Source organism: Quercus suber, unplaced genomic scaffold, assembly GCF_002906115.3.
Source record: "Quercus suber isolate HL8 unplaced genomic scaffold, Cork oak 2.0 scaffold_238, whole genome shotgun sequence".
Classification (NCBI taxonomy): domain Eukaryota; kingdom Viridiplantae; phylum Streptophyta; class Magnoliopsida; order Fagales; family Fagaceae; genus Quercus; species Quercus suber.
The window spans coordinates 981614-1002605 of record NW_027069695.1 but is presented as its reverse complement, the minus strand read 5'-3'; the positions used below and the strand labels follow the sequence as shown (position 1 = coordinate 1002605).

General features: G+C 33.8%; 1 protein-coding gene and 1 pseudogene across 1 annotated transcript; both read left to right on the top strand.

Annotated features, from left to right (window-relative positions):
- The first annotated feature begins 463 nt into the window (after positions 1–463).
- On the top strand, positions 464–3123 carry LOC112007665 (probably inactive leucine-rich repeat receptor-like protein kinase At5g48380; annotated as a pseudogene).
- Positions 3124–9008: 5885 nt separating this feature from the next.
- LOC112033497 (probably inactive leucine-rich repeat receptor-like protein kinase At5g48380) lies at positions 9009–11750 on the top strand. Its single transcript, XM_024066273.2, has 2 exons — positions 9009–10040; positions 10610–11750. Exons 1-2 carry the CDS (start codon positions 9153–9155, stop codon positions 11609–11611), a joined length of 1890 nt encoding a protein of 629 aa, XP_023922041.1. The 5' UTR covers positions 9009–9152; the 3' UTR covers positions 11612–11750.
- The last annotated feature ends 9242 nt before the right edge of the window (positions 11751–20992 follow it).

The window sequence follows — 20992 nt, the reverse complement described above, 5'->3', positions numbered from 1 at the left end:
CTAATATGATCCGTAACTTGATAAACCTGACCTGAATCCAAACTGACCCGACTTGTTTCTAGGTCTACTTCTGATATTTGCTTGGTCATTTTTAAGCACTCAGACAATTATTGGATAATCTCATAGAAGTTCAGCTTAAATGACTAATTTGACTGAGCATTGTTTATTGACTTCTTTTTCAAAGAGCTGAAATTGCTACTTGTTTTTTGAAGAGGCATTAACTTCGACTTCCGTACTCTTGACTTTCGAATACCGTTCTTTACGGTGCATGACTTGGAAAAATTGACTCAGCACTTTCATTTTGTTTTTTGACTTCTGACTCAGCAATTACTTTTTTACGTTCCTCCAAAAAAACAAAGGCTCAAATTTCTGCCATTTCTTCCGAACCACTTTTTCTTATATGTTCTTCGAGAATTAAAGAATTAACGTGTGTGATCAATTTTCCAGTTTGAAATTTCTTGAAAATGATTGTTTTGATATTTCTCTATAACTAGTTACGTACAATGCTTTCTACCTCTTGAGTATTCTTACTAAACACTCAGAAGCAAATGGCTCATAGTGCCAAACTCGTCATAGCTCTACTTCACATATTTGCTTGGTCATTTCTGGATATTCTTGAAATAAGCAATGGCACAGAGACTGATATCTACTGCTTGAGGTCGATTAAAGAGCCACTAGAAGACCCTTACAACTACTTCAAATCATGGAATTTCAGCAACAACACAGAAGCTTTCATCTGTGACTTTGTTGGGGTCGAATGCTGGAACTCTGATGAATACTAAGTATTAAATATCATGTTGAAGAACATGGGGCTGAAGGGCCACTTTCCTCGGGAAATCGAGAACTGCAAGTTGGTAGCGGGTCTGGACCTGTCAGGTAATGAGCTTACAGGCACCATACCATCTGACATATCTTTGTTGCTCCCGAACGTGACCTCCCTTGATCTCTCATCCAACAATTTTACTGGTGAAATCCCTAAGAGCATAGTGAATTGCACCTACCTAAGTGTCCTTCGACTTACAACAACCAGCTAACGGGATTTATCCCTCCAGAAATTAACCAGCTTTGGAGTCTCGGCACGTTTAGTGTTGCTAACAATCTTTTATCAGGGCCGGTGCCTGTGTTTTCCGATCTTACCATTCCTGCAGAGAGCTATGCAAATAATCTGGGACTTTGTGGGGCTCCGTTGGAACCTTGCAAACCTTCTCCTAAGAAGTTTATTGTTCTATGCAAAGAAGGGTTTGTGGTAGGCTGGATTGTCGCTATGGTCACAGTGGTAGCTGTTATGTTTCATAATACGCTAATATTGCTTGTGAAGAAGGCAATAACCAAGAAGAACAAGAAATTAATGAAAGCAGGAACCCGATGGTGTTCCACTGGTGAAAGAAGCAAGAACATGATGGCAATCTCTTAGAGCCTGTTTGTTTCCATCTTTATGTTTCTTTTTGTCCAATACATGATTGCAATAGACTATTTTCAAAAGCAAAAATGACAAATATATTTGTCTCCTAATTACAATCCAAAACAATGTTAAAAATATCAAAGAAGCCCTCCTATATACACTGCCACAAAGAAAGCTTTACTTGCATATTAGTGATCCTTTCGATTCAACATTAAATGATCATCCTTACTCTCTGCTTCTCGCCCTTTGAAAAATTATGCTATGGGAGCCCCTCTCACATTTGGGTGCCATAGATATTTAGGGAAGAACCAAATACGAGAGGGGTGCCTCATAAGATGAGATTTATTACTTGTTTAGTACTTGCAAATAATGCTCCTCTCACATGGGCATAAACCCTGCAAGAATGGGACGCATGTGTATGTGAGAGGCGTATTGTATGCAACTGTTATACAATATACCACCTTCATGAAATGATCTCCAATGAGGTACTTTCTCCTCAATTTGTCATGAGTAGACAGTTCATATAACCACTTAAAAGAAACATCTGTGATAAATTTTGTCATATAAATTCTGATTAGCACTAATGCAAAAATGACAAATGATTTGATTCACAGATGGAGAGAATGGTTACTAGAATGAACTTTACAGAAATTAGTGAGGCAACTGGCAATTTCAACACAAACAATGTCATTGGAATGGGAAAGATTGGGATGATGTACAAGGCAGTGGTTCCAAATTGCTGGCCTCTTGCGGTTAAGAGGTTAAATAATTGTCAATCTTATGAGACACAATTCCTATCTGAGCTATCAGCTCTGGGTATATTGAGACATGATAACCTGGTTCCCCTCTTGGGATATTGCAGTGAACAGAACGAGAAACTTCTAGTGTACAAATATATATTGCATGGCAACCTTTATGATTGGCTACATGTAGGAGAAGGAGAACTCAAGGAAAAGATCTTGGAATGGCCTTTGAGGACTAAAATTGCGAATGGGATAGCAAGAGGCCTAGCATGGCTTCACCATAAGTATGATTTCCGAGTGGTCCATCTAAACTTGGGTTCAAACTCTATCTTATTAGATACGAATTTTGAGCCCAAGATATCAAATTTTGGTGGGGCAAAAATATCAAGTTCTGGAGGGTTAATGTTCATGAATTCAAATGTCATCGACACAAGCAATAGCTCTTTTGTAGACAGTGGGGTATGGGAGTTGGGTTTTGTTAAAAAGGATGTCTATGACTTTGGAATTTTACTTCTTGAGCTAATTACAAGAAAGGAACCCATCGAAATTGACAGTTTTTCATACGGTTTTAATGGGAGCTTGTTTGATTGGATAACTTACCTTTTGAGCAATTCATCTGATCTTGATAGTGTTATTGATAATTCTCTTATTGGAAGAGGATTTGATGATGAAATCTTTGAGTTACTTAGAATTGCATGTACTTGTCTTAACTCCTTCCCTCGTCAAAGGCCAACAATGCTTGAATTGTACAATACAGTTAGTACTTTTGTGGAGAGAGATGGCATCACAAATGACTCTGAGATATTGATGCAACCTGAAATTGCTATTGCAAGTAGCTCAATTGAAATCAATACAATAAGTACTTTTGGGGAGAGATACGACATTGCAATTGACTCTGAGATATTGATGCAATCTGAAATTGCTATTGCAAGTAGCTCAAATGAAATTGTTGAGGTAGAAATTGCACGGACCAATTGAAGCATGACATACTAAGTGTAGCTTTCACATTCCAAAATATATGTAACATATTTGCTGTCCCAAATGTTATTCGGGTTACGTTTTCTTAATGTAATCTTTTTCTGCCCTTCATTGTCTTTTTGTTATCTTTATCCCCTGAAATAAGAAAAAAAAGAAAAAAGAAAAAAGAAAAAAAGAAAAGGATTCTTGAGGTTTTGGAGCCACTGCAGTGGGAAGGGGAAACCGGACATTTTTTGAGGTTACAAAGAGAGACTAGTTGTATGAATGTTTTTCAAGTAGACTATTGTAATTGGTTCTTCCAGTGAATTTTCTATGCAATTGGATACTGGAGTGGTTTTTCTTTGAAGGAATTCTTCATTAGTTTTCCATTTGCCAAAACCAATAAATTTGTGTGATATATCAATAAATCCGCTATATTATTATTTGAGGTGAAAATAGAATTTTTCCATTTGGTATTTTTTCAACATTATAAGTCACAAAAATGATTTGAACATAAAACCCCTTTTCAATAAACTAAACTCTGCCTACAAAGTTCTGTTGATTAAAAATTTGGAGGATAAAAACGAATAGGAACAAAAGAAAACAATTGGTGGGGACATATCCTCCACCCAAATTGCGCGAAACCAACAGATTGTTGGACAAGCTCAGAGAAATTTCGTTTACAAGCATTAATTTGACAGCACTGTTTATTGACTTCGTGTTCCATGCTCCGGAGTCTCAACTGGCGTTCTTGACGGTGCAATGGCTTGGAAAATTAGACTCAGCAACCACTTTTGGAAAATTACTTCATCTAGTAGCTTTGACTTGGCTTCAATTTTTATATATTCTTTGAAGCTCCAAGAATTAATGGAAATGATCTATTTTCCAATCTGAAATTTCCTGGAAAGGATTTTGTTTCAATATGTCTGTTTCAAAGTGGTTGCACGTACGGCTCTTTACGCCTGCGTTTTCTTGCTAAACAGTGACTAGCAAATGGATGAAGGGTCGGACCCAAGAGGCCCCGGCCCTAAGAAAAAAAAGAAAAATGAAAATTTTGGATACCCCTGGCCCAGAGAAAAAAAAAATTATATATATATATATTTTTTTTTTTCTTTTCTTTTCTTTTTAGAATTGTGCTTCCCTCTTTCAAAAACTTAGACCCATTCCCTTATAATTAACCTAACCTAATTAGCAACTACTCAACTCAAAAATCTTAACAAAAACAAAACTTTAAAATAAAAATTGTGAATTGCAAATTGCAGTCTTAAAGTTTGAGGGGAGGGTATTTGGATTTTACACTTTAAAGTTTTAAATTTTGGATTTTACCCCCGAAAGTTTGAAAATGTTTAGATTTTACGTACCAAAATTCTGAAACTTTAGGGGTGTAAAATTCAAACACTCCCAAACTTTAGGGAATAAAATCCAATCACTCTTGAAATATAGGGGGTAAAATCCAAATTCTAAAATATTAAGGTGTAAAATTCAAACACCCCCAAACATTATAGGGTAAAATCCAAATTTTAAATCTTTAATGTAAAAAATCCAGTTAAATGCAAAATTATAAATTATTGACCTTAAGAGTCGTCCCAAAACAAGTGAGACCTTATTTTGACTTTTGAGCAAAAAGTTATTAAGGAAACAAAAATTACTATAAACGGCAAAATCACAAATTTCGAATCCTAAATGAAGGAATTCGCCATTTTAAGGGGGTACCTCATGCCAAAGTGGTAACTATTGCTTAGAGGGCCATTTCGCTTCAACCGGCCAAATTTCATGCGATTCCGACTTCGAGACCCATGATTTCTGCTAGTGTTTTTTTTGCCTTGCACGATGATTTCAAGTGCACATGGGAGTCCAGGACGGCCATTGCGGTCTGTTCTACATCATGAATTTTGACAAATCCACGATTAGGATTGCGTTTTCTTTTTATATATTTCATACTTGCAAAATTTTCACAAAATAAAAGATCAATAACTATGTCATCAATCAAATATTTAAATTTTAAGATTTTACAATTTAAAATTATGCGTAATTAAAAATAAGTTTATAAATCAAATAGTAAATAACATCTAATTCACATGAAATTTGACATGCGAGTTAAGAATATTTTCAAGAAATGTAATTATGTTAATTTTTTTAGTGAGAATTATAGTCATTGGCTACAAACTAGTTTATGGCTCAACTTTGTCTTGAAATATATTGCGAGCCATCTGTTTTTAGTTTAGCCTATGTCCAATTCTAAAATTTAAATTTGACATCTACAGCAGCTTGGCCCAACACACGACTGCTCTACAGAAAAACAGAACAAATCTAGACGTAGTCCTTTCCAGGAATGTGGCCAACACTGCTCTGTTACATAATTACTTAGTTTAACAACTTAATCAATTTTTCTTAAAATCAATCATGGCGTATAAATTACTTTCATTATGAAAAAAAATCTGGAAGTAGAAACTATAGCAAGGATTGTGGCCTACGTTGACTCCGTGATTGACGATTAGAAAAATAAAAAGTTGGGGTAACACGACAAAAAGGATGCAGTTTTTTCTTGGCCAAAAGAAAACGAAAAACAGGCATGTTCTTCTTGGAAAATGCAAGGAACCACCCTTTTCTTATTCTTGTTTTATACCCAAGATTAACATACTGGATTTGTGTTCCAGATTTGGCCTTACATCTTTTAGCACCGATTAGCCATACTTTCATTCCTGTTATCATATTATCCAAATGAGTTGTTTTTCGTATGTACACACTCTGATGCTTCTAAAAGCAAAAGATGTTACAATTTAATTCTTTTTTGGTGTAATTTCACGTCCTTTGCATCTTATTTCATGTCAAAAGTCATGCTGCTAAAATATCTAACCCAAATGGTTCTTAATGCAGGAGCTTTGGTTTTGCTCCACATTCTTGTCTGGTCATTGCCAGGTACGTTTAGCCTGAGTTCTGGTAGTTTGAGTGATATCTCTTAATTGAAATCTATTACAGATTCCTTGGAAGACCCTCTCAAATGGTAAGTTTTCTCTTGTTATTTTTTCTGCCCTTCACTGTCTTTTTGTTATCTTTATCCCCTGAAATAAGAATTAAAAAAATAAGGATTCTAGAGGTTTTGGAGCCACTGCAGTGGAAAGGGGAAACCGGACATTTGTTGAGGTTACAAAGAGAGACTAGTTGTATAAATGTTTTTCAAGTAGACTATTGTAATTGGTTCTTCCAGTGAATTTTCTATGCAATTGGATACTGGAGTGGTTTTTTTTTTTGAAGGAATTCTTCATTGGTTTTCCATTTGCCAAAACGTTGTGCTTGGTTATTGTTTATTGCTTTATTCACTGGATACAACTTTAAAAAAAAAAAAAAAAAAAAAAATTATCTTCTTGTGCATGGAATTCCCAATAAATTTGTGTGATATATCAATAAATCCACTATATTATTATTGGAGGAGAAAATAGAATTTTCCATTTGGTATTAAATAAGATTTTTTCAACATTATAAGTCACAAAAATGATTTGAACATAAAATCCCTTTTCAATAAACTAAACTCTGCCTACAAAGTTCTGTTGATTAAAAACTTTGAGGATAAATACGATTAGGAACAAAAGAAAACAATTGGTGGGGACAATCCTCCACCCAAATTGCGCGAAACCAACAGATTATTGGACAAGCTCAGAGAAATTTGGTTTACATGCGTTAATTTGACAGCATTGTTGACTTGGTGTTCCATGCTCTGGAGTCTCAACTAGCATTCTTGACAGTGCAATGACAATGACTTGGAAAATTAGACTCAGCAACCACTTTTGGAAAATTACTTATGGCTTGTTTGGAAGTTTAGAGAGGGAGGAGAGTAGAGGGGAGTAGAGGGAAGGGGAGTAGTGGGGAGGAGAGTAGAGGAGAATGATTCACCTCCACCTTATTTGGATGTTTTTAAAATTAGTAAGGGGGAATAGATTAATTAGCCCTTCCCCTTGTGTAATTTTGTTAATATAATAAGGGTAAATTAGGTAATTTACTTGGTCAATAGTTTATATACTCTACTCCCCTTCCAAATCTCTCCAATTTGGGAGAATTAAAATTGGGGGGCTAGAGGGAGTCCAAATCTCTCCAAACTCCTCCAAACCCCTCCCCCTCATCCTTTAAAAAACTTCCAAATAAGGTAATTGCATTACTCTCCCTCCCTCTATTCTACTCCCCCTCCTTTTTTAAACATCCAAACATGCCATTAATCTAGTAGTTTTGACTTGGCTTCAATTTTTATATATTCCTTGAAGCTCCAAGAATTAATGGAAATGATTTATTTTCCAATCTGAAATTTCCTGTAAAGGATTTTGTTTCAATATGTCTGTTTCTAAGTAGTTACACGTACGGCTCTTTACGCCTACGTTTTCTTGCTAAACACTGACTAGCAAATGGATGAAGGAACGGACCCAAGCGGCCTCGGCCCAAAGAAAAAAGAAAAAGAAAAAAGAAACTTTTGGATCCCCGTAGCCCAAAGAAAAAAAAAAATTACTGGTTATAATTTTTTATTTTTAGAATTGTATTTCCCTCTTCCAAAAACTTAGACCCATTTTCTTTTATTTAACCTAACTTAATTAGCAACTACTCAACTCAAAAACTTAACAAAAACAGAACTCTAAAATAAAAATTGCAAATTGCACTCCTAAAGTTTGAGAGTGTTTAGATTTTATACTCTGAAGTTTCAAACTTTAAATTTTACCCTCAAAGTATCAAACTTTGGATTTTACCCCCTAAAATTCAGAAGTGTTTGGATTTTACACTCCAAAATTCTAAAACTTTAAGAATGTAAAATCTAAATACTCCAAAACTTTAGAAAGTAAAATCCAATTACTCTTGAAATATAAGAAGTAAAATCCAAATTCTAAAACATCAAGGTGTAAAATCAAAATACCTCCAAACGTTGGGGGTAAAATCTAAATTCTAAAATTTCAGGGTAAAAAATGTAATCACCTCCAAACTTGAGAGGTGTAATTTGTAATTTTTTGTCTTGTAATTACCGTTACAATTTACCAAACGTACCCTAATAGAAAGTTGTAGAAAATTCAAAAGTCAAAAACATAAACTGATAGACCATTTTTTAGAGAAACACACATATATCTCAAACATAACACAGAGAAAGAGATAACTCTATAGTCTGCAAAGTAAGGTTGGATCTTAGAGCCTAAATGGAGTTTGGATTGGGCTTAGGCAATGATTGGGAGTGGAAAACCAGTGAGTTGTGGAGGCAAATGAACAATTCCAAGTTAGAGACGGGGCAGTGGCATAAGAGATATACATTTTAGTTCTAAATAGATTTGGGGTTTTTTTTATTTATTTTTTTATTTTTATTTTTATTTTTAAAGGAAACGGGTGATATTTGAATGAATCTACAAGAGATTTGATTTACAAAAGATTTTTCTTTCTGGGGGGGATAATATTTGCTGATTTGGGATTTGTTGAAATTTTTGTTGATGTTTGTATAATTTTGGACGGGCTATGGGCAATGAATGGGCTGGATTTTTTTTTTTGGTAAAGGGTTTATACGAATTAATTTTAAAATTTGAGGGAGGCCCAATGGATTTAAAAAGAACACTAATTCTTCAAATGAGTAACTAAAACTCAGTCCTTTTTTCTTCAAAATCCCGGGGGGCCAATAAGTAAAATTAGTGAGAATTTAAGATAATTTTTAGTTTTAATAGCACTAGTGAGAATTTATGATAATTTTTAGTTTTAATAGCACTATTAGTAGGAATTTCCAAAAAGTCCGGCACGCCTCTAGCTCCGCCATTGGCCATGTCTGTCTCCCTTCCAAACCCATTGACTTCGTATGCAGCATTTGAATTTTTCTACTTGCATTCTTTGACTGGTATCTCTGCTTGACTTGGCAATTTACACAGTACACTGAGCCAACTACCATACTAACTCTGTAGTACTCAGCCAACTACATCTTCCAAACCAGTTTCAAGATTCAAGAACAAATGAATTTTCCTGGAAATTGATTTTGTTTTTATCTTATAAGGCTTCTAACATCTGCGCTTTTTATTGGCAAACACTTACAAGCAAATTAAATGGCTCGTAATTCTGGAGTGTTGAGAGCTCTTTTTCACATAATCTTCGTTTGGTCATTTCTGAATGCTCTTGAAATAAGCAACGGCACAGAGACTGATATCTACTGCTTGAAGTCAATCAAAGATTCACTTGAAGACCCTTACAACCGCCTTAAAGATTCATGGGACTTCAGCAACAAAACCGAAGGTTCCATTTGTAGATTTACCGGAGTTGAATGCTGGCACCCTAATAAGAGTATGGTGTTAAATATCAGACTCAGCGACATGATGCTCAGGGGCCACTTCCCTCGGGGCATTAAAAACTGCTCTAGTTTAACAGGGTTAGACCTCTCCGGTAATGAACTTTCAGGACCCCTTCCATTTGACATAGCTGAGTTATTACCGTTTGTCACATCACTCGAACTCTCCGTCAACAAATTTTCTGGTGAAATCCCGAAGAGTATCGGCAATTGCAGTTATCTAAATGTTCTTAAACTTGACAACAACCAGCTCACCGGTGAAATCCCTCCCGAAATGAGCAAACTCAAACGTTTGAAACTCCTTGATGTTTCTAACAATCAGTTGTCAGGGTCAGTCCCTGTCTTTGACAGTGAATTTATTACAGCCGAGAGCTTTGCTAACAACGAAGAACTTTGTGGAAGGCCTTTGAAACCCTGTCCAAGATGGATATTCGACTTTTCATTCAAAAGTGGGTTTCTAGTTGGCTATGTGTTTTCTACAGTTTCGTTATTGGTTATTTTTTTCTCCCAATATGCGGCTTTCATGAATAAGAAGAAAACGGCTAAGAAGATGACACTGTCAAAGGAGGATACTAAGAATGCGCATAAAGAAGCTGATCAATTTATTCAGTCGCAAACGAAAGGGCTCCTGCAAGAAGGGAGCAAAAAGGTACTCTCTCTCACTCTTCCAAAATTAAGAAACTTATTTCAACTTTTTCGGAAAAATAGACAAACCCCATGAGGTTTTTCATCAAAACATGAAATCGTGTAACACTTCACTCCCTGCTGGTTTTGAGTGTCAACACTTCTGTCCCTTGGGATTTTGGCTGTAACACAAAACCTCATGTTGGACACTTGTACACTTGTACTGTTTTAGAAAATATTATGGAAAGTTGTGATCATGAATGTGCAACATTTTTACGGTTTGTTTTCATGAATGTGTAACATTTTACACACAAAATAAAACCTTATGGGGTTAAGTGTCGCACTAAAAACTTTAGGAGTTCCCTTTTCTACATGAGTATCATAGGGGGTTTGTTTATTTTTCCCCCAAAGAAATCTATTGTTCACTTTGTTTTTATATATATTTTTGAAGTTCCAGACTTACCAAATTGTTAAGTGAAACAATGATCAAAATAATGCAATCATACAGTCCCTTAAATGAAACATTCAAGTGATAAATTTTGTCGTAACTTCAAATTGGTACTAATTCGGAGTGGCAAATTATTTGATTTACAGAATTCTCAATTGGAGGGAATGGTTACTAAAATGAACTTTACAGAACTCAGTGAGGCAACTACCAATTTCAGCACAAACAACGCCCTTGGGCTGGGAAAGATTGGGGTGATGTACAAAGGAACGCTTCCAAATGGTTCACTTCTTGCAGTTAAGAGGTTACATGGTTGTCAATCATTTGAAAAACAATTCATATGTGAGCTATTGGCACTGGGTACAATGAGACACAATAACATAGTTCCCCTTTTGGGATTCTGCAGAGAGAGGAAGGAAAAGCTTCTAGTGTACCAATATATATCGAATGGCAATCTTTATGATTGGCTACATGTAAGGGAAGGCAATGATAAGATCTTGGAATGGCCTTTGAGGATCAAAATTGCCATGGGGATAGCAAGAGGCTTAGCATGGCTTCACCATAAGTGCGATTTTCGAGTACTCCATCTTAACTTGAGTTCAAATTGTATCTTACTTGATAACAATTTTGAGCCTAAGATATCAAATTTTGGAGGGGCAAAAATATCAACTTTTGAGGGGGCAATGTTCATGGATTCGAATGAGACTGACTCAAGCAATAGCTCTTTTGTAGACCATGGGGTTTGGGAGTTGGGTTTTGTCAAAAAGGATGTCTATGACTTTGGAGTTGTGCTTCTTGAGTTAATTACAGGGAATGAACTCATTCAAATCAATAATTATCCAAACAGTTTGTGTGAGAGTTTGGTTGATTGGATTACTCATCTTTTGACAAGTTCTTATGACGTCTATAATGTTATTGATAAATCTTTGATTGGCCAAGGATTTGATGGTGAAATCTTTCAGTTCCTCAGAATTGCATGTACTTTTCTTAAGCCTTTTCCTGCTCAAAGGCCAACAATGCTTGAATTGTACAATATGATAAGTATTTTGGGGGAGAGATATGGCATCACCAATGACTCTGAGATATTGAGACAATCTGAAATTGCTACTGCAAGTACGTCAAATGAAATTGTTGAGGTAGAAATTACCTAGACCAATTGAAGCATTACATACAACGTGCAAAATTATGTTGAGAAAAATCAGGAAACTGATTTTCTTTTGGGCTATGTTTGCTTGCTATAATCTTTTTCTGTCTTTTTTGCCATCATTGCCCCTGAGAAACAGAAATAAAATAAAGTTAAATTAGATTTATTTATTACGACTAAATAAATTAATTGTTCACAATGTTTATCTGTCATCGATTATTATATTCACGAGGATATCAGCGTTTAGAAAATTTGTTCAAATTGCCAAAAATATTGATATATATGTCCTTTGGAAATAAAGTACATTAATCTTGACGTTCTATTGGTGGACAACTTGTATGGCTGCTGTGAGTAGGGGTGTCAATTTGGGTTAGCGTGTCGGGTTCATGTCGTGTCGAGATAGGGGTATTCGACTAAATGGCTCAACCCTAACCCAACCCATTTAATAATCATGTCATGATCCTTCAACCCTAACCCGACCTGTTAATAAGGCGGGTTGACCTGACCCAACCCATTTGACACGCTTAATAAACGAGTCGTGTTGGGTTACACGAATGTAACACAACCCATTTCAACCTGCATAATATTAAATATAACATCTATCTAGAAATAATTATTTTTTCATCCCAAAAAGTAGTGCATACACTTCAAGTCTTCAACCCACATTCAAAATAATATAATTCAACAAAAATATAACATTCATCAAGTAATAAGTTCTTTACATTCCAAAAGAAGTGCATACACTTCAATTTAAATTCAAAATAACAAAGTTTCACAAAATAAAATAACATAGTTCAACAAAAATATAATATTCTTGGAACTCGCCAAATGCTAAGTATCAATATTGAAAGAATTTGAGCAAATAGTAGACTAATCCTGACTATGACCACGATTATTATCCATAGATTCTTTGTTGATGTCTGAATTCATAACATCTTCCACAAGCTCATCCAATTTCATTTGTGTAAGTTCTATGCCACCAAAAAAAAAAAAAAAAAAAGAAAAAAAAAAAAAAAGAAAAGTATTAGTAGTTCTAAGGTCTGTAAAGTTTCAATTTCCAATTATATCTCTTGTAAATTTTTGTAATTACTTACTTTTCTTTTTAAATTTAAAATATATGTTGGATATAAAAGGTATTTGACAAATCTAAAATGAAATAAATATTTATTTGTTATATGAGTTAAACGGGTTATGTTAAGTGGGTCATTTCGGATTGACACAAATAAATTGGTGTGTCAAACGTGTCTATTGCGGGTTACACGAGTTGACCCGTTTATGACTCTTTCTTATCGTGTCATTTTCGGGTCAACCCGTTTATGACCCAAACTCATTAAGGCCCAACCCTAACCTGAAAAACCCGTGTCGGGTTCGTGTCGTGTTCGTGGGTTAGGTCGAACATTGACACCCCTAGCTGTGAGCTAGTCTTTTAGTTCATTACTGGAGAAAAAAATAATAATAATAAATAAATAAATAAATAAATAAACCTGATCTAGACCCCTAAACAACTATAGAGCAGATTAATTGATCAAGTTGTATTGTTGTAATGGACAATTGGACATTACAAAAAGTTATTAATCACAGTCAGTCTTTTACGTTATAACTTAAAAATCAATGGAGAATTTGTCCCGAAAGGAAAACACATTATAAGGGTGACACACCGCAAATCAAACTTTGTTAGTAAATAGATACACTCAATAGTTGAACTAACCATTGCAACCTTTCTTTTGAACTTTTGAACTTGTTGTACATGGACCCTTTCACAAATGACTCATTCACCTTAACAACCAGAACCTCTGTTCAACTCTTCGACACCTCTGTGAAAATTTGCCGCAATAAACTTTACTATGATATGGTTTAATTTGAAGCTCTATATGATTACAAGTTTAGGCTCACAAGTCACACCCAATATAAATATCTTTTTTTGTGCTTACGGGTTCATCAAGATAGAGGATGTATTTTCTCTTTCTGTAGACTAGGTTTCTGCTCTCGCAACCATTTTGAAGCAAGGGAGTTGATACCGTACCGAAGGCTGTACCAGTTTGGCCAGCAGTACGATATATTTCGAATACCGGTCAATACCGGTGTACCGTTTCGGGTTTACCACTATTTTTTATATTTATAAATAAATATATATATATATATATGTATATATGTATGTATGTATGCGCGCGCGCTGTGTGTGTGTGTGTGTATTATAGTAAATATAAAAGTTTACCATAAAACATTTCCTCAATTCTGAACTAATTATTCATGGTTTTAGACTTTAGTATCAATTAAAAGAAAAAAAAAAAAACACAATATAAAAATTAGAAAGCTTAAAAGTTACCATTTCATATTAAGAAAATAAATAATACTAATAAGTTAATACAAATAAGTTACCATTCTGTCCTAACAAAAATTCAAAAATTACAAAACTTAAAAGAAAAAAAAAAAAAAAAAAAAACTTTTTCTGTACCGGTCGGTATGCCCGATATTGCCCGAAATTGCCGGTACGACTGGTATTTTTTCCAGTACAAAACAAGGGGGGTTATACATACCGGATTGCTGGCTAGTATGGTATATTCAGGCCGTACCGGCCGGTACGGTACGGAATTGACTCTCGTGTTTTGAAGTTGAGTTATAACAACCTTAATATATGTGGTCCTTAACTTGTACTTACAAAATTATTCAAAATGTCATTGTCGTCATTTGATGAATGGAAAATATTGTCATCAAAGAAAAATCAATCCATACCATAGACTCCACGTAATCAAAATGACCTCAACTCCATGAACTTGTTTTCTATGCCAAAATATTTCCTCCACTAGATGATGATAAGGACCTTTGTGAAATATTTAAAGTACAAAATAAATAATCTAACCTAAAAAATTCTATAAATAATGTTAGGTTCTAAAAATTTAGGATTTTATGTATTTAGAACTCTAATGTATATTGTTGGCAAACTATGATCAAAACAGGTTGTTAGTCTTATTTAGACTTGCTCAAAGTGTGGGCGTTTTATGTAAAGTTGGAATCAAATGGCTGCAAAAGTATTAGTATTTTCAGTCTGCCTCGATCGATCGAAAATTAGACTCAATTGATCGAATCTTGGGCAGAATGTTTTTCTGTAGAATTTTCCAACTCAGTCCAATCCCATTAAGAATTAGGATTTCAGATCTACTTCTCCCACTATATAAAGGAAACCCTAGCTACATTTTTAGAGCAGCTTTGGATGCTCTTGTTGCTCATATTTGCGGTTTGTGTGAATCTCTTGTGAGATTCCTGAGGAGCTTTCCTTCACATAAACTTAGGGTTTTCAAGGTAGAGATTACTTCAACATCAAGATGATCAACTTAGTTGCTACCATTGGAGCTTAAAAAAATACAAGCGATAGTGCTTGTATCTTGTGGAGAATCCAAGAAAGAAAGAGTCCGTGAATTCGGAGTTTACACGTGATCGTGTCAGTAAGTTCTACTGGTGGGTAGCATTAGGAAGTCGAGTGTGAGTGCTTGTAAGTCCTTTTGTATGAATTTCGATTCTTTCAAGATAGTAGATTCAAGTTTACCTTAAGGATACTTAGATTAAATCCTTCCTATGTTTTTTACCGGTTTGGTTTTCCTAGGTGATCATATCTTTGTTTTCTTTATATTTCCGCTAATTTATATCTTGATATGATTATATGATTGTGTTAACCTAGATTTGCATAATTTGACTAAGTTAATCACTTGGCTAAATAAACTAGGTTAATCCAATTGTTGTTTTAAGTGGTCTAAAACCTAACAAGTGGTATCAGAGCGGGTAGCTCTTCTATTTTAGATCTTTTGATTTAAGAGTTGATCCTTGACCCCTATTATCATGGATAATTTGAAGTGTCTTTCTACTCATGTTTGTAATGTTTTGAATAAAAAAGACACTATTGATTCCGTTGACTTTTTTGATGCTTTTGAAACTCTTCGTAAGGAATTATCTAAATCTTTGAAAATTTTTAAGAAGTTCAAGGAAGAGTTAAAATTGGCTAATCTTGAAAAAGATGATTTGATTGTGAGATTAAATGAGTCTAATAAAAAGAATGAATTTTTGAGAAATCAAATTTCCTCTCAAGATGAGAAGATGAAAAGTTTGGAATAAGAGTTGGTTGAATCTAATGCTAAAATTGAAAATTTGACTAGTACCAAGTCTACTGTTGACAACAGAAGTGTTTCTGTTTCTCTTAAGCCTAAAACTGAGAAAGTTTATATCCTTCCTTTTAAGAAGAATAATAAAGAAAAGGCTTATTTTGCAAGGTTAGACAAATTTATGATGTAGATGCTGAAGTTTCTAAACCTAAGTCTAAACCTACTGTTAGAGAGCATAATAAATCTGTTTTTGTGCCTACTTATCACTGTTGTGGTGTTGTTGGTCATATTAAACCAAATTGTTCTTTGTTGAGGCAAGAACCAAAGCCTGTGACCGGAAACCCCACTAGGAATACTGATGTTCCTAAATTTGTTCATATTTGCCACTTTTGTGGTATCTGTGGTCACATTCGTCCTAATTGTCATAAATTGAAATTTAAGCATTCTGTGTTTCAATCTAGGATATGTGATGATATTTCTCTTGCCATAAGTCCATATAAATTGTTTCATATGTTTTTGAAAACTTTAAACTTGTTGGCTTGTGAAAGGAATTTGCAGGATTTTAGTCTTTCTCAGAAGATTGGTGTAATCCCTCAAACAAATTTTGCTTCACATGGATTTTCACCTACAAAGCCGAAGAATCGTGCTATATGGGTGAGAAAAGATTCTCTAAGGTGAGTGTTGCTAACTTGTCATTGATTTAATTCTTTCAATTAATTGTGGACATGTTTTGTTTCTATTTTTGGCTATTTTGTTTTTTTAGGTTGTTTTTTTGTTTAAAAAAAAATCCAAAAACATTGAAAATTTTCAAAAAGACAAAAATATTTTATTTTGTGTCTAGTTTTATTTTTTCTTGAGGATTACATGAATTATGATATCTCTCTCTTATTTTAGAACATGCTTAACATTATGGAGAAACTTGAACAAAATTGGGAAATGTCTCGTTTGAGCAAAAAAAGCAGCATTATGCTCTCTTTTCCAAACTAAATAGGGAAATGCCCCTCTTTTAAAAATCGAGTTTCTCAAAATCGATTTAGGCCCTATAACGGCGTTTTTTAGGAGCCTATAGTGACGTTTTTAGGACCTATAGCGGCGTTTTTTAACTCGATTTATATGAAATCGAGTTATAGGTAAAAAAATTTTAAAAAATTGCCTATAACTCGATTTTATGGAAGTCGAGTTACAAAACGTCACTATAGGTCCTGAAAATGTCACTATAGGTTCTTAAAAACGCCGCTATAGGGCTCCAGATTTTTTTTTTTATAACTCGATTTTGAGAAAATCGAGTTACAAAAGAGGAGAATTTCCCTATTTAGTTTGGAAAAGAGGGCATAATGCTGCTTTTTTTGCTCAAACGGGGCATTTCCCAATTTTGTCCGGAGAAACTTGAATAACATGTGTTATATAAGTGCTAAGCTTTTTCTGATTTTGTGTGAGTATGTACTAATTTGTACTTGTACTCAAGGGTTAATTACGAAATTGATATTTCTTGTTTGTGTACCCTCTATAGCTTAGTTTAGCACTATCATGCATTGCTTTTGTATTGTTCATTTAGCATAATATATGCTTTTTGTTTTTTGTCATAAAAATTTTTTTAACCAAAAAGATTTTTGGTTTTGTATTATATCTTGGATTTATAATCAAGGTTGGCCACCTTATCTTTACATAACAAGTTTATATACTTTGTTTAGCTTTGATGAGTTTATTTATTACAATTTACTAGTTTGAGTTTTGTAGTGCATGTTGTGTGGGAAAGATGTTTATGGTTTTTTATCACTTTTTCTTGATCTTGAAGTCACATGTCTTTGACTGTCGGACTTGAACCTTTTGTGAAAGGCATAAATAACCATCTCACCATTCTTTACTAGCCAATCATGAACACCTTAGTGCATATCGTAAGATTCTATGCTCGAGAAAGTGTAGCACATGCACAAAAAGAACATAAGGTGTAGCCTCGGTCAAAATGCTTAAAATTGATGTGTACATTATTGGATTTAAAATTAAATCAAATAATTAAAATTGGTGTGTACAATATGAGGCAAAATAAAAAACTTACATAATTGCAACCTTATGATCTAGGAGATGTGAGAGTTATATGATGTAATTCTTTAGGTGATAGTCTCTTTCAAATTCTATGTGATGAATTTTGTAAACTTTGTATTTGATTTCTATTCACATATCACCTCACATCTATCTCAAGATTTTGTTAGTTGCACACACTACACAAGTTACTCTTTGCTAAACTTAGTACATTTTATTGTGTGTGATCTTGTTGTGGCCATCCAAGATTAAAAGTTCCTTGATCTTAATGCAAAATGTGTTTAAAGTTTGAGAAATTGAAAATTCTAGAGCTTGAATGTACCCGAATTAGGGATTTTGATCAAATTGGGTTCAATTAATGCAATTGGCTTGTTGAATTGATGTAATTGATCATTATATTCTGTATTCTAGCTTGTGTGATGATCAATTGGTCAAATTTTTCCTAAAAACTTAACAAGTGGTTTTAAATTTTTGGAGTTTTATTAGAAACTCTATACTCAAGCAAATTTTGTGAATTTGAACTTATATTGAACTTAGTTTCACTACATTAGAGCATGCATCATGATATTTTTTTCATGCATAATTTGTGTTTAGGATTCACATGCATTACATTGATTATTGTATCCATCTTGCAGTTTTGCAGTTATATTTCTCATTGTTTTCACACATAGCATGCATATACTTTGCTAAATTGGGTACTCAACTTGATTTAAAAATTGATTGATTAATTTTTGAGTTTTGTACATTCTAGTATATGCTATTTCTTATGTGTAAACTGCAGAAAATATTTTTCTTAAGAGATATGATAGATAATCAATGTGCAAATATTTTTCTCTATTCATGCAACTGTTTATGGGTCACATAGTGTCAAGTTTGCATTTATTGAAAGAGAGAATTTTCTTTTTTCATGTGTATCCTCACCTTAGTTTTTAACTTTGGTTTGTATGTTTTTATTTTTCCCACCTCCTAAAGTTTCCCCAAAACTGTTTTTTTCCGAAAACTTGTTTTGTTTTTCCTATTTTTATAGAAGGATTTTTTTTTTTTTTTAAACCTTTGTTGTTCATAGGGGGAATTGTCTCTATTTTCTATAGAGTTGAAGTGGTTTGTGTCCCCTTGATTCTCTATTTTCTCTTATCATTTATTGCGTATGATGATTGTTTACTCTTTGTATGAATTGTCTTTGTCAATACGTGACAAAAAGGGGGAGAAATTATTGATTTACGGGAATCATGTTTGTCTTGTTTAGGGGGGGTTGAAATTATTTTTGAAAGGGGAGAATATAAATAAAAACTTTTTGTTGTATCTACCTTAGGGGGAGAGTTAATTTACTTATGTTTTTATTTTTGTTTCTTGTTCACTGCTCATTGATTTTATATTTATGAGTTATTCATGATATATGTCTTTGTTTTGTGTTTTGTGAAGTTAAGAATTTATTTGTTGATTTACTGTTTTTCTGTCACACATGCGTTTATGCATTTTGTTTAATGTTTCATAAATATATAGGTTGATTTAATTAAGCTGCTGTCTATACTTGCAACTGATGGATAGTAGTTAAGATTGAATTTGTGTTATGAGCATTATTTTTGGAAAGAGCTTTTATTTGTAAACTTTGACCTTTTAATTTGTGTTTTGTCACGGATTGCCAAAGGAGGAGTTTGTTAGGTTCTAAAGACTTAGGATTTTATGTATTTAGAACTCTAATATGTATTGTTGGCAAATCATGATCAAAACAGGTTGTTAGTCTTGTTTAGACTTACTCAAAGTGTGAGCGTTTTATGTAAAGTTGGAATCGAGTGGCTGCAGAAGTATTAGTGACTTTCGGCCTGGCTCGATCGATCGAAAATTAGACTCAATCGATTGAATCTCGGACAGAACGTTTTTTTGCAGAATTTCCCAACTCAGCCCAAACCCATTAAGGATTAGGGTTTCAGATCTATTTCTCCCACTATTTAAAGGAAACCCTAGCCACGTTTTTAGAGCAGCTCTAGATGCTCTTGTTGCTTATATTTGCAGTTTGTGTGAATCTCTTGTAAGATCCTTGAAGAGCTTTCCTTCACATAAACTTAGGGTTTTCAACGTAGAGATTACTTCAACATCTTGATGATCAACTCAGTTGCTGCCATTGGAACTTAAAGAAACAAAAGTGCTTGTATCTTGTGGAGAATCCAAAAAAGAAGGAGTCCGTGGATTCGGAACTTGCACGTGGTCGTGTCAGTAAATTCTACTGGTGGGTAGTATTAGCAAGTCAAGCGTGGGTGCTTGTAAGTCATTTTGTATGAATTTCGATTCTTTCAAAATAATGGATTCAAGTTTACCTTGAGTATAGCTAGGTCAAATCCTCCCCAAGTTTTTTACCGGTTTGGTTTTCCTAAGTGATCATATCTTTGTATTTTTATATTTCCACTGTTTTATATCTTGATATGATTATATGATTGTGTTAACCTAGATTTGCATAATTTGACTAAGTTAATCACTTGGCTAAATAAACTAGGTTAATCCAATTGTTGTTTTAAGGGGTTTAAAACCTAACAAATAATAATATGGTTTTGATTATAATAGCTTTATACCCATTTAATTTGTAATTTGTATTAAGTGTTAATTTTTTTTAGAATGTTTTAATTCATAAATTTGATTACAATAGCGACATACATGTTTAATATAATCTATTTAATTAAGTTTTTTTAAAACAAATTATTTACTACAATTATGCATCTTAAAACCTTTTAATGCATTATTGTTTACTTATTGTTTTATTCTACAAACAATTTATTTGAGCTCTCTTACAACAACTACATTACTCATTTGATTCTTGGAAAAAAAAAATGCTTAATACTAAATTTATAATGCTATGAAATTTGTTATGAATAAAAATCTTGTACATCACTCTGGATACAAGCTACCATATATAATACCAATGACATAACACCAACCTCTGTAATTTATCTGAGTCTGACAAAAAATTGTTGATAATATAAATCATGCTTGGATGGAAGATGAAAAAAAACAAAAGCAGCTAATAAGGGGGAGGGGAACATTTTACATAGGCCTATATCCGTGTCCATCTGCTACAGAGCCCAGCAACATTACATCTGAGAGTTTGTGGATGGGCTTAGGCTCACTTCAGTAACAAACGAAGGCCCAACAAACTAAATCATGTGCTAATAAATGCAGTATTTTTTTCCCATCTTTCTATTGATAACGAAGACATTCAAAGTTTAAATATTTCTTTCTCAAATGTCAATTATACTAGTAAA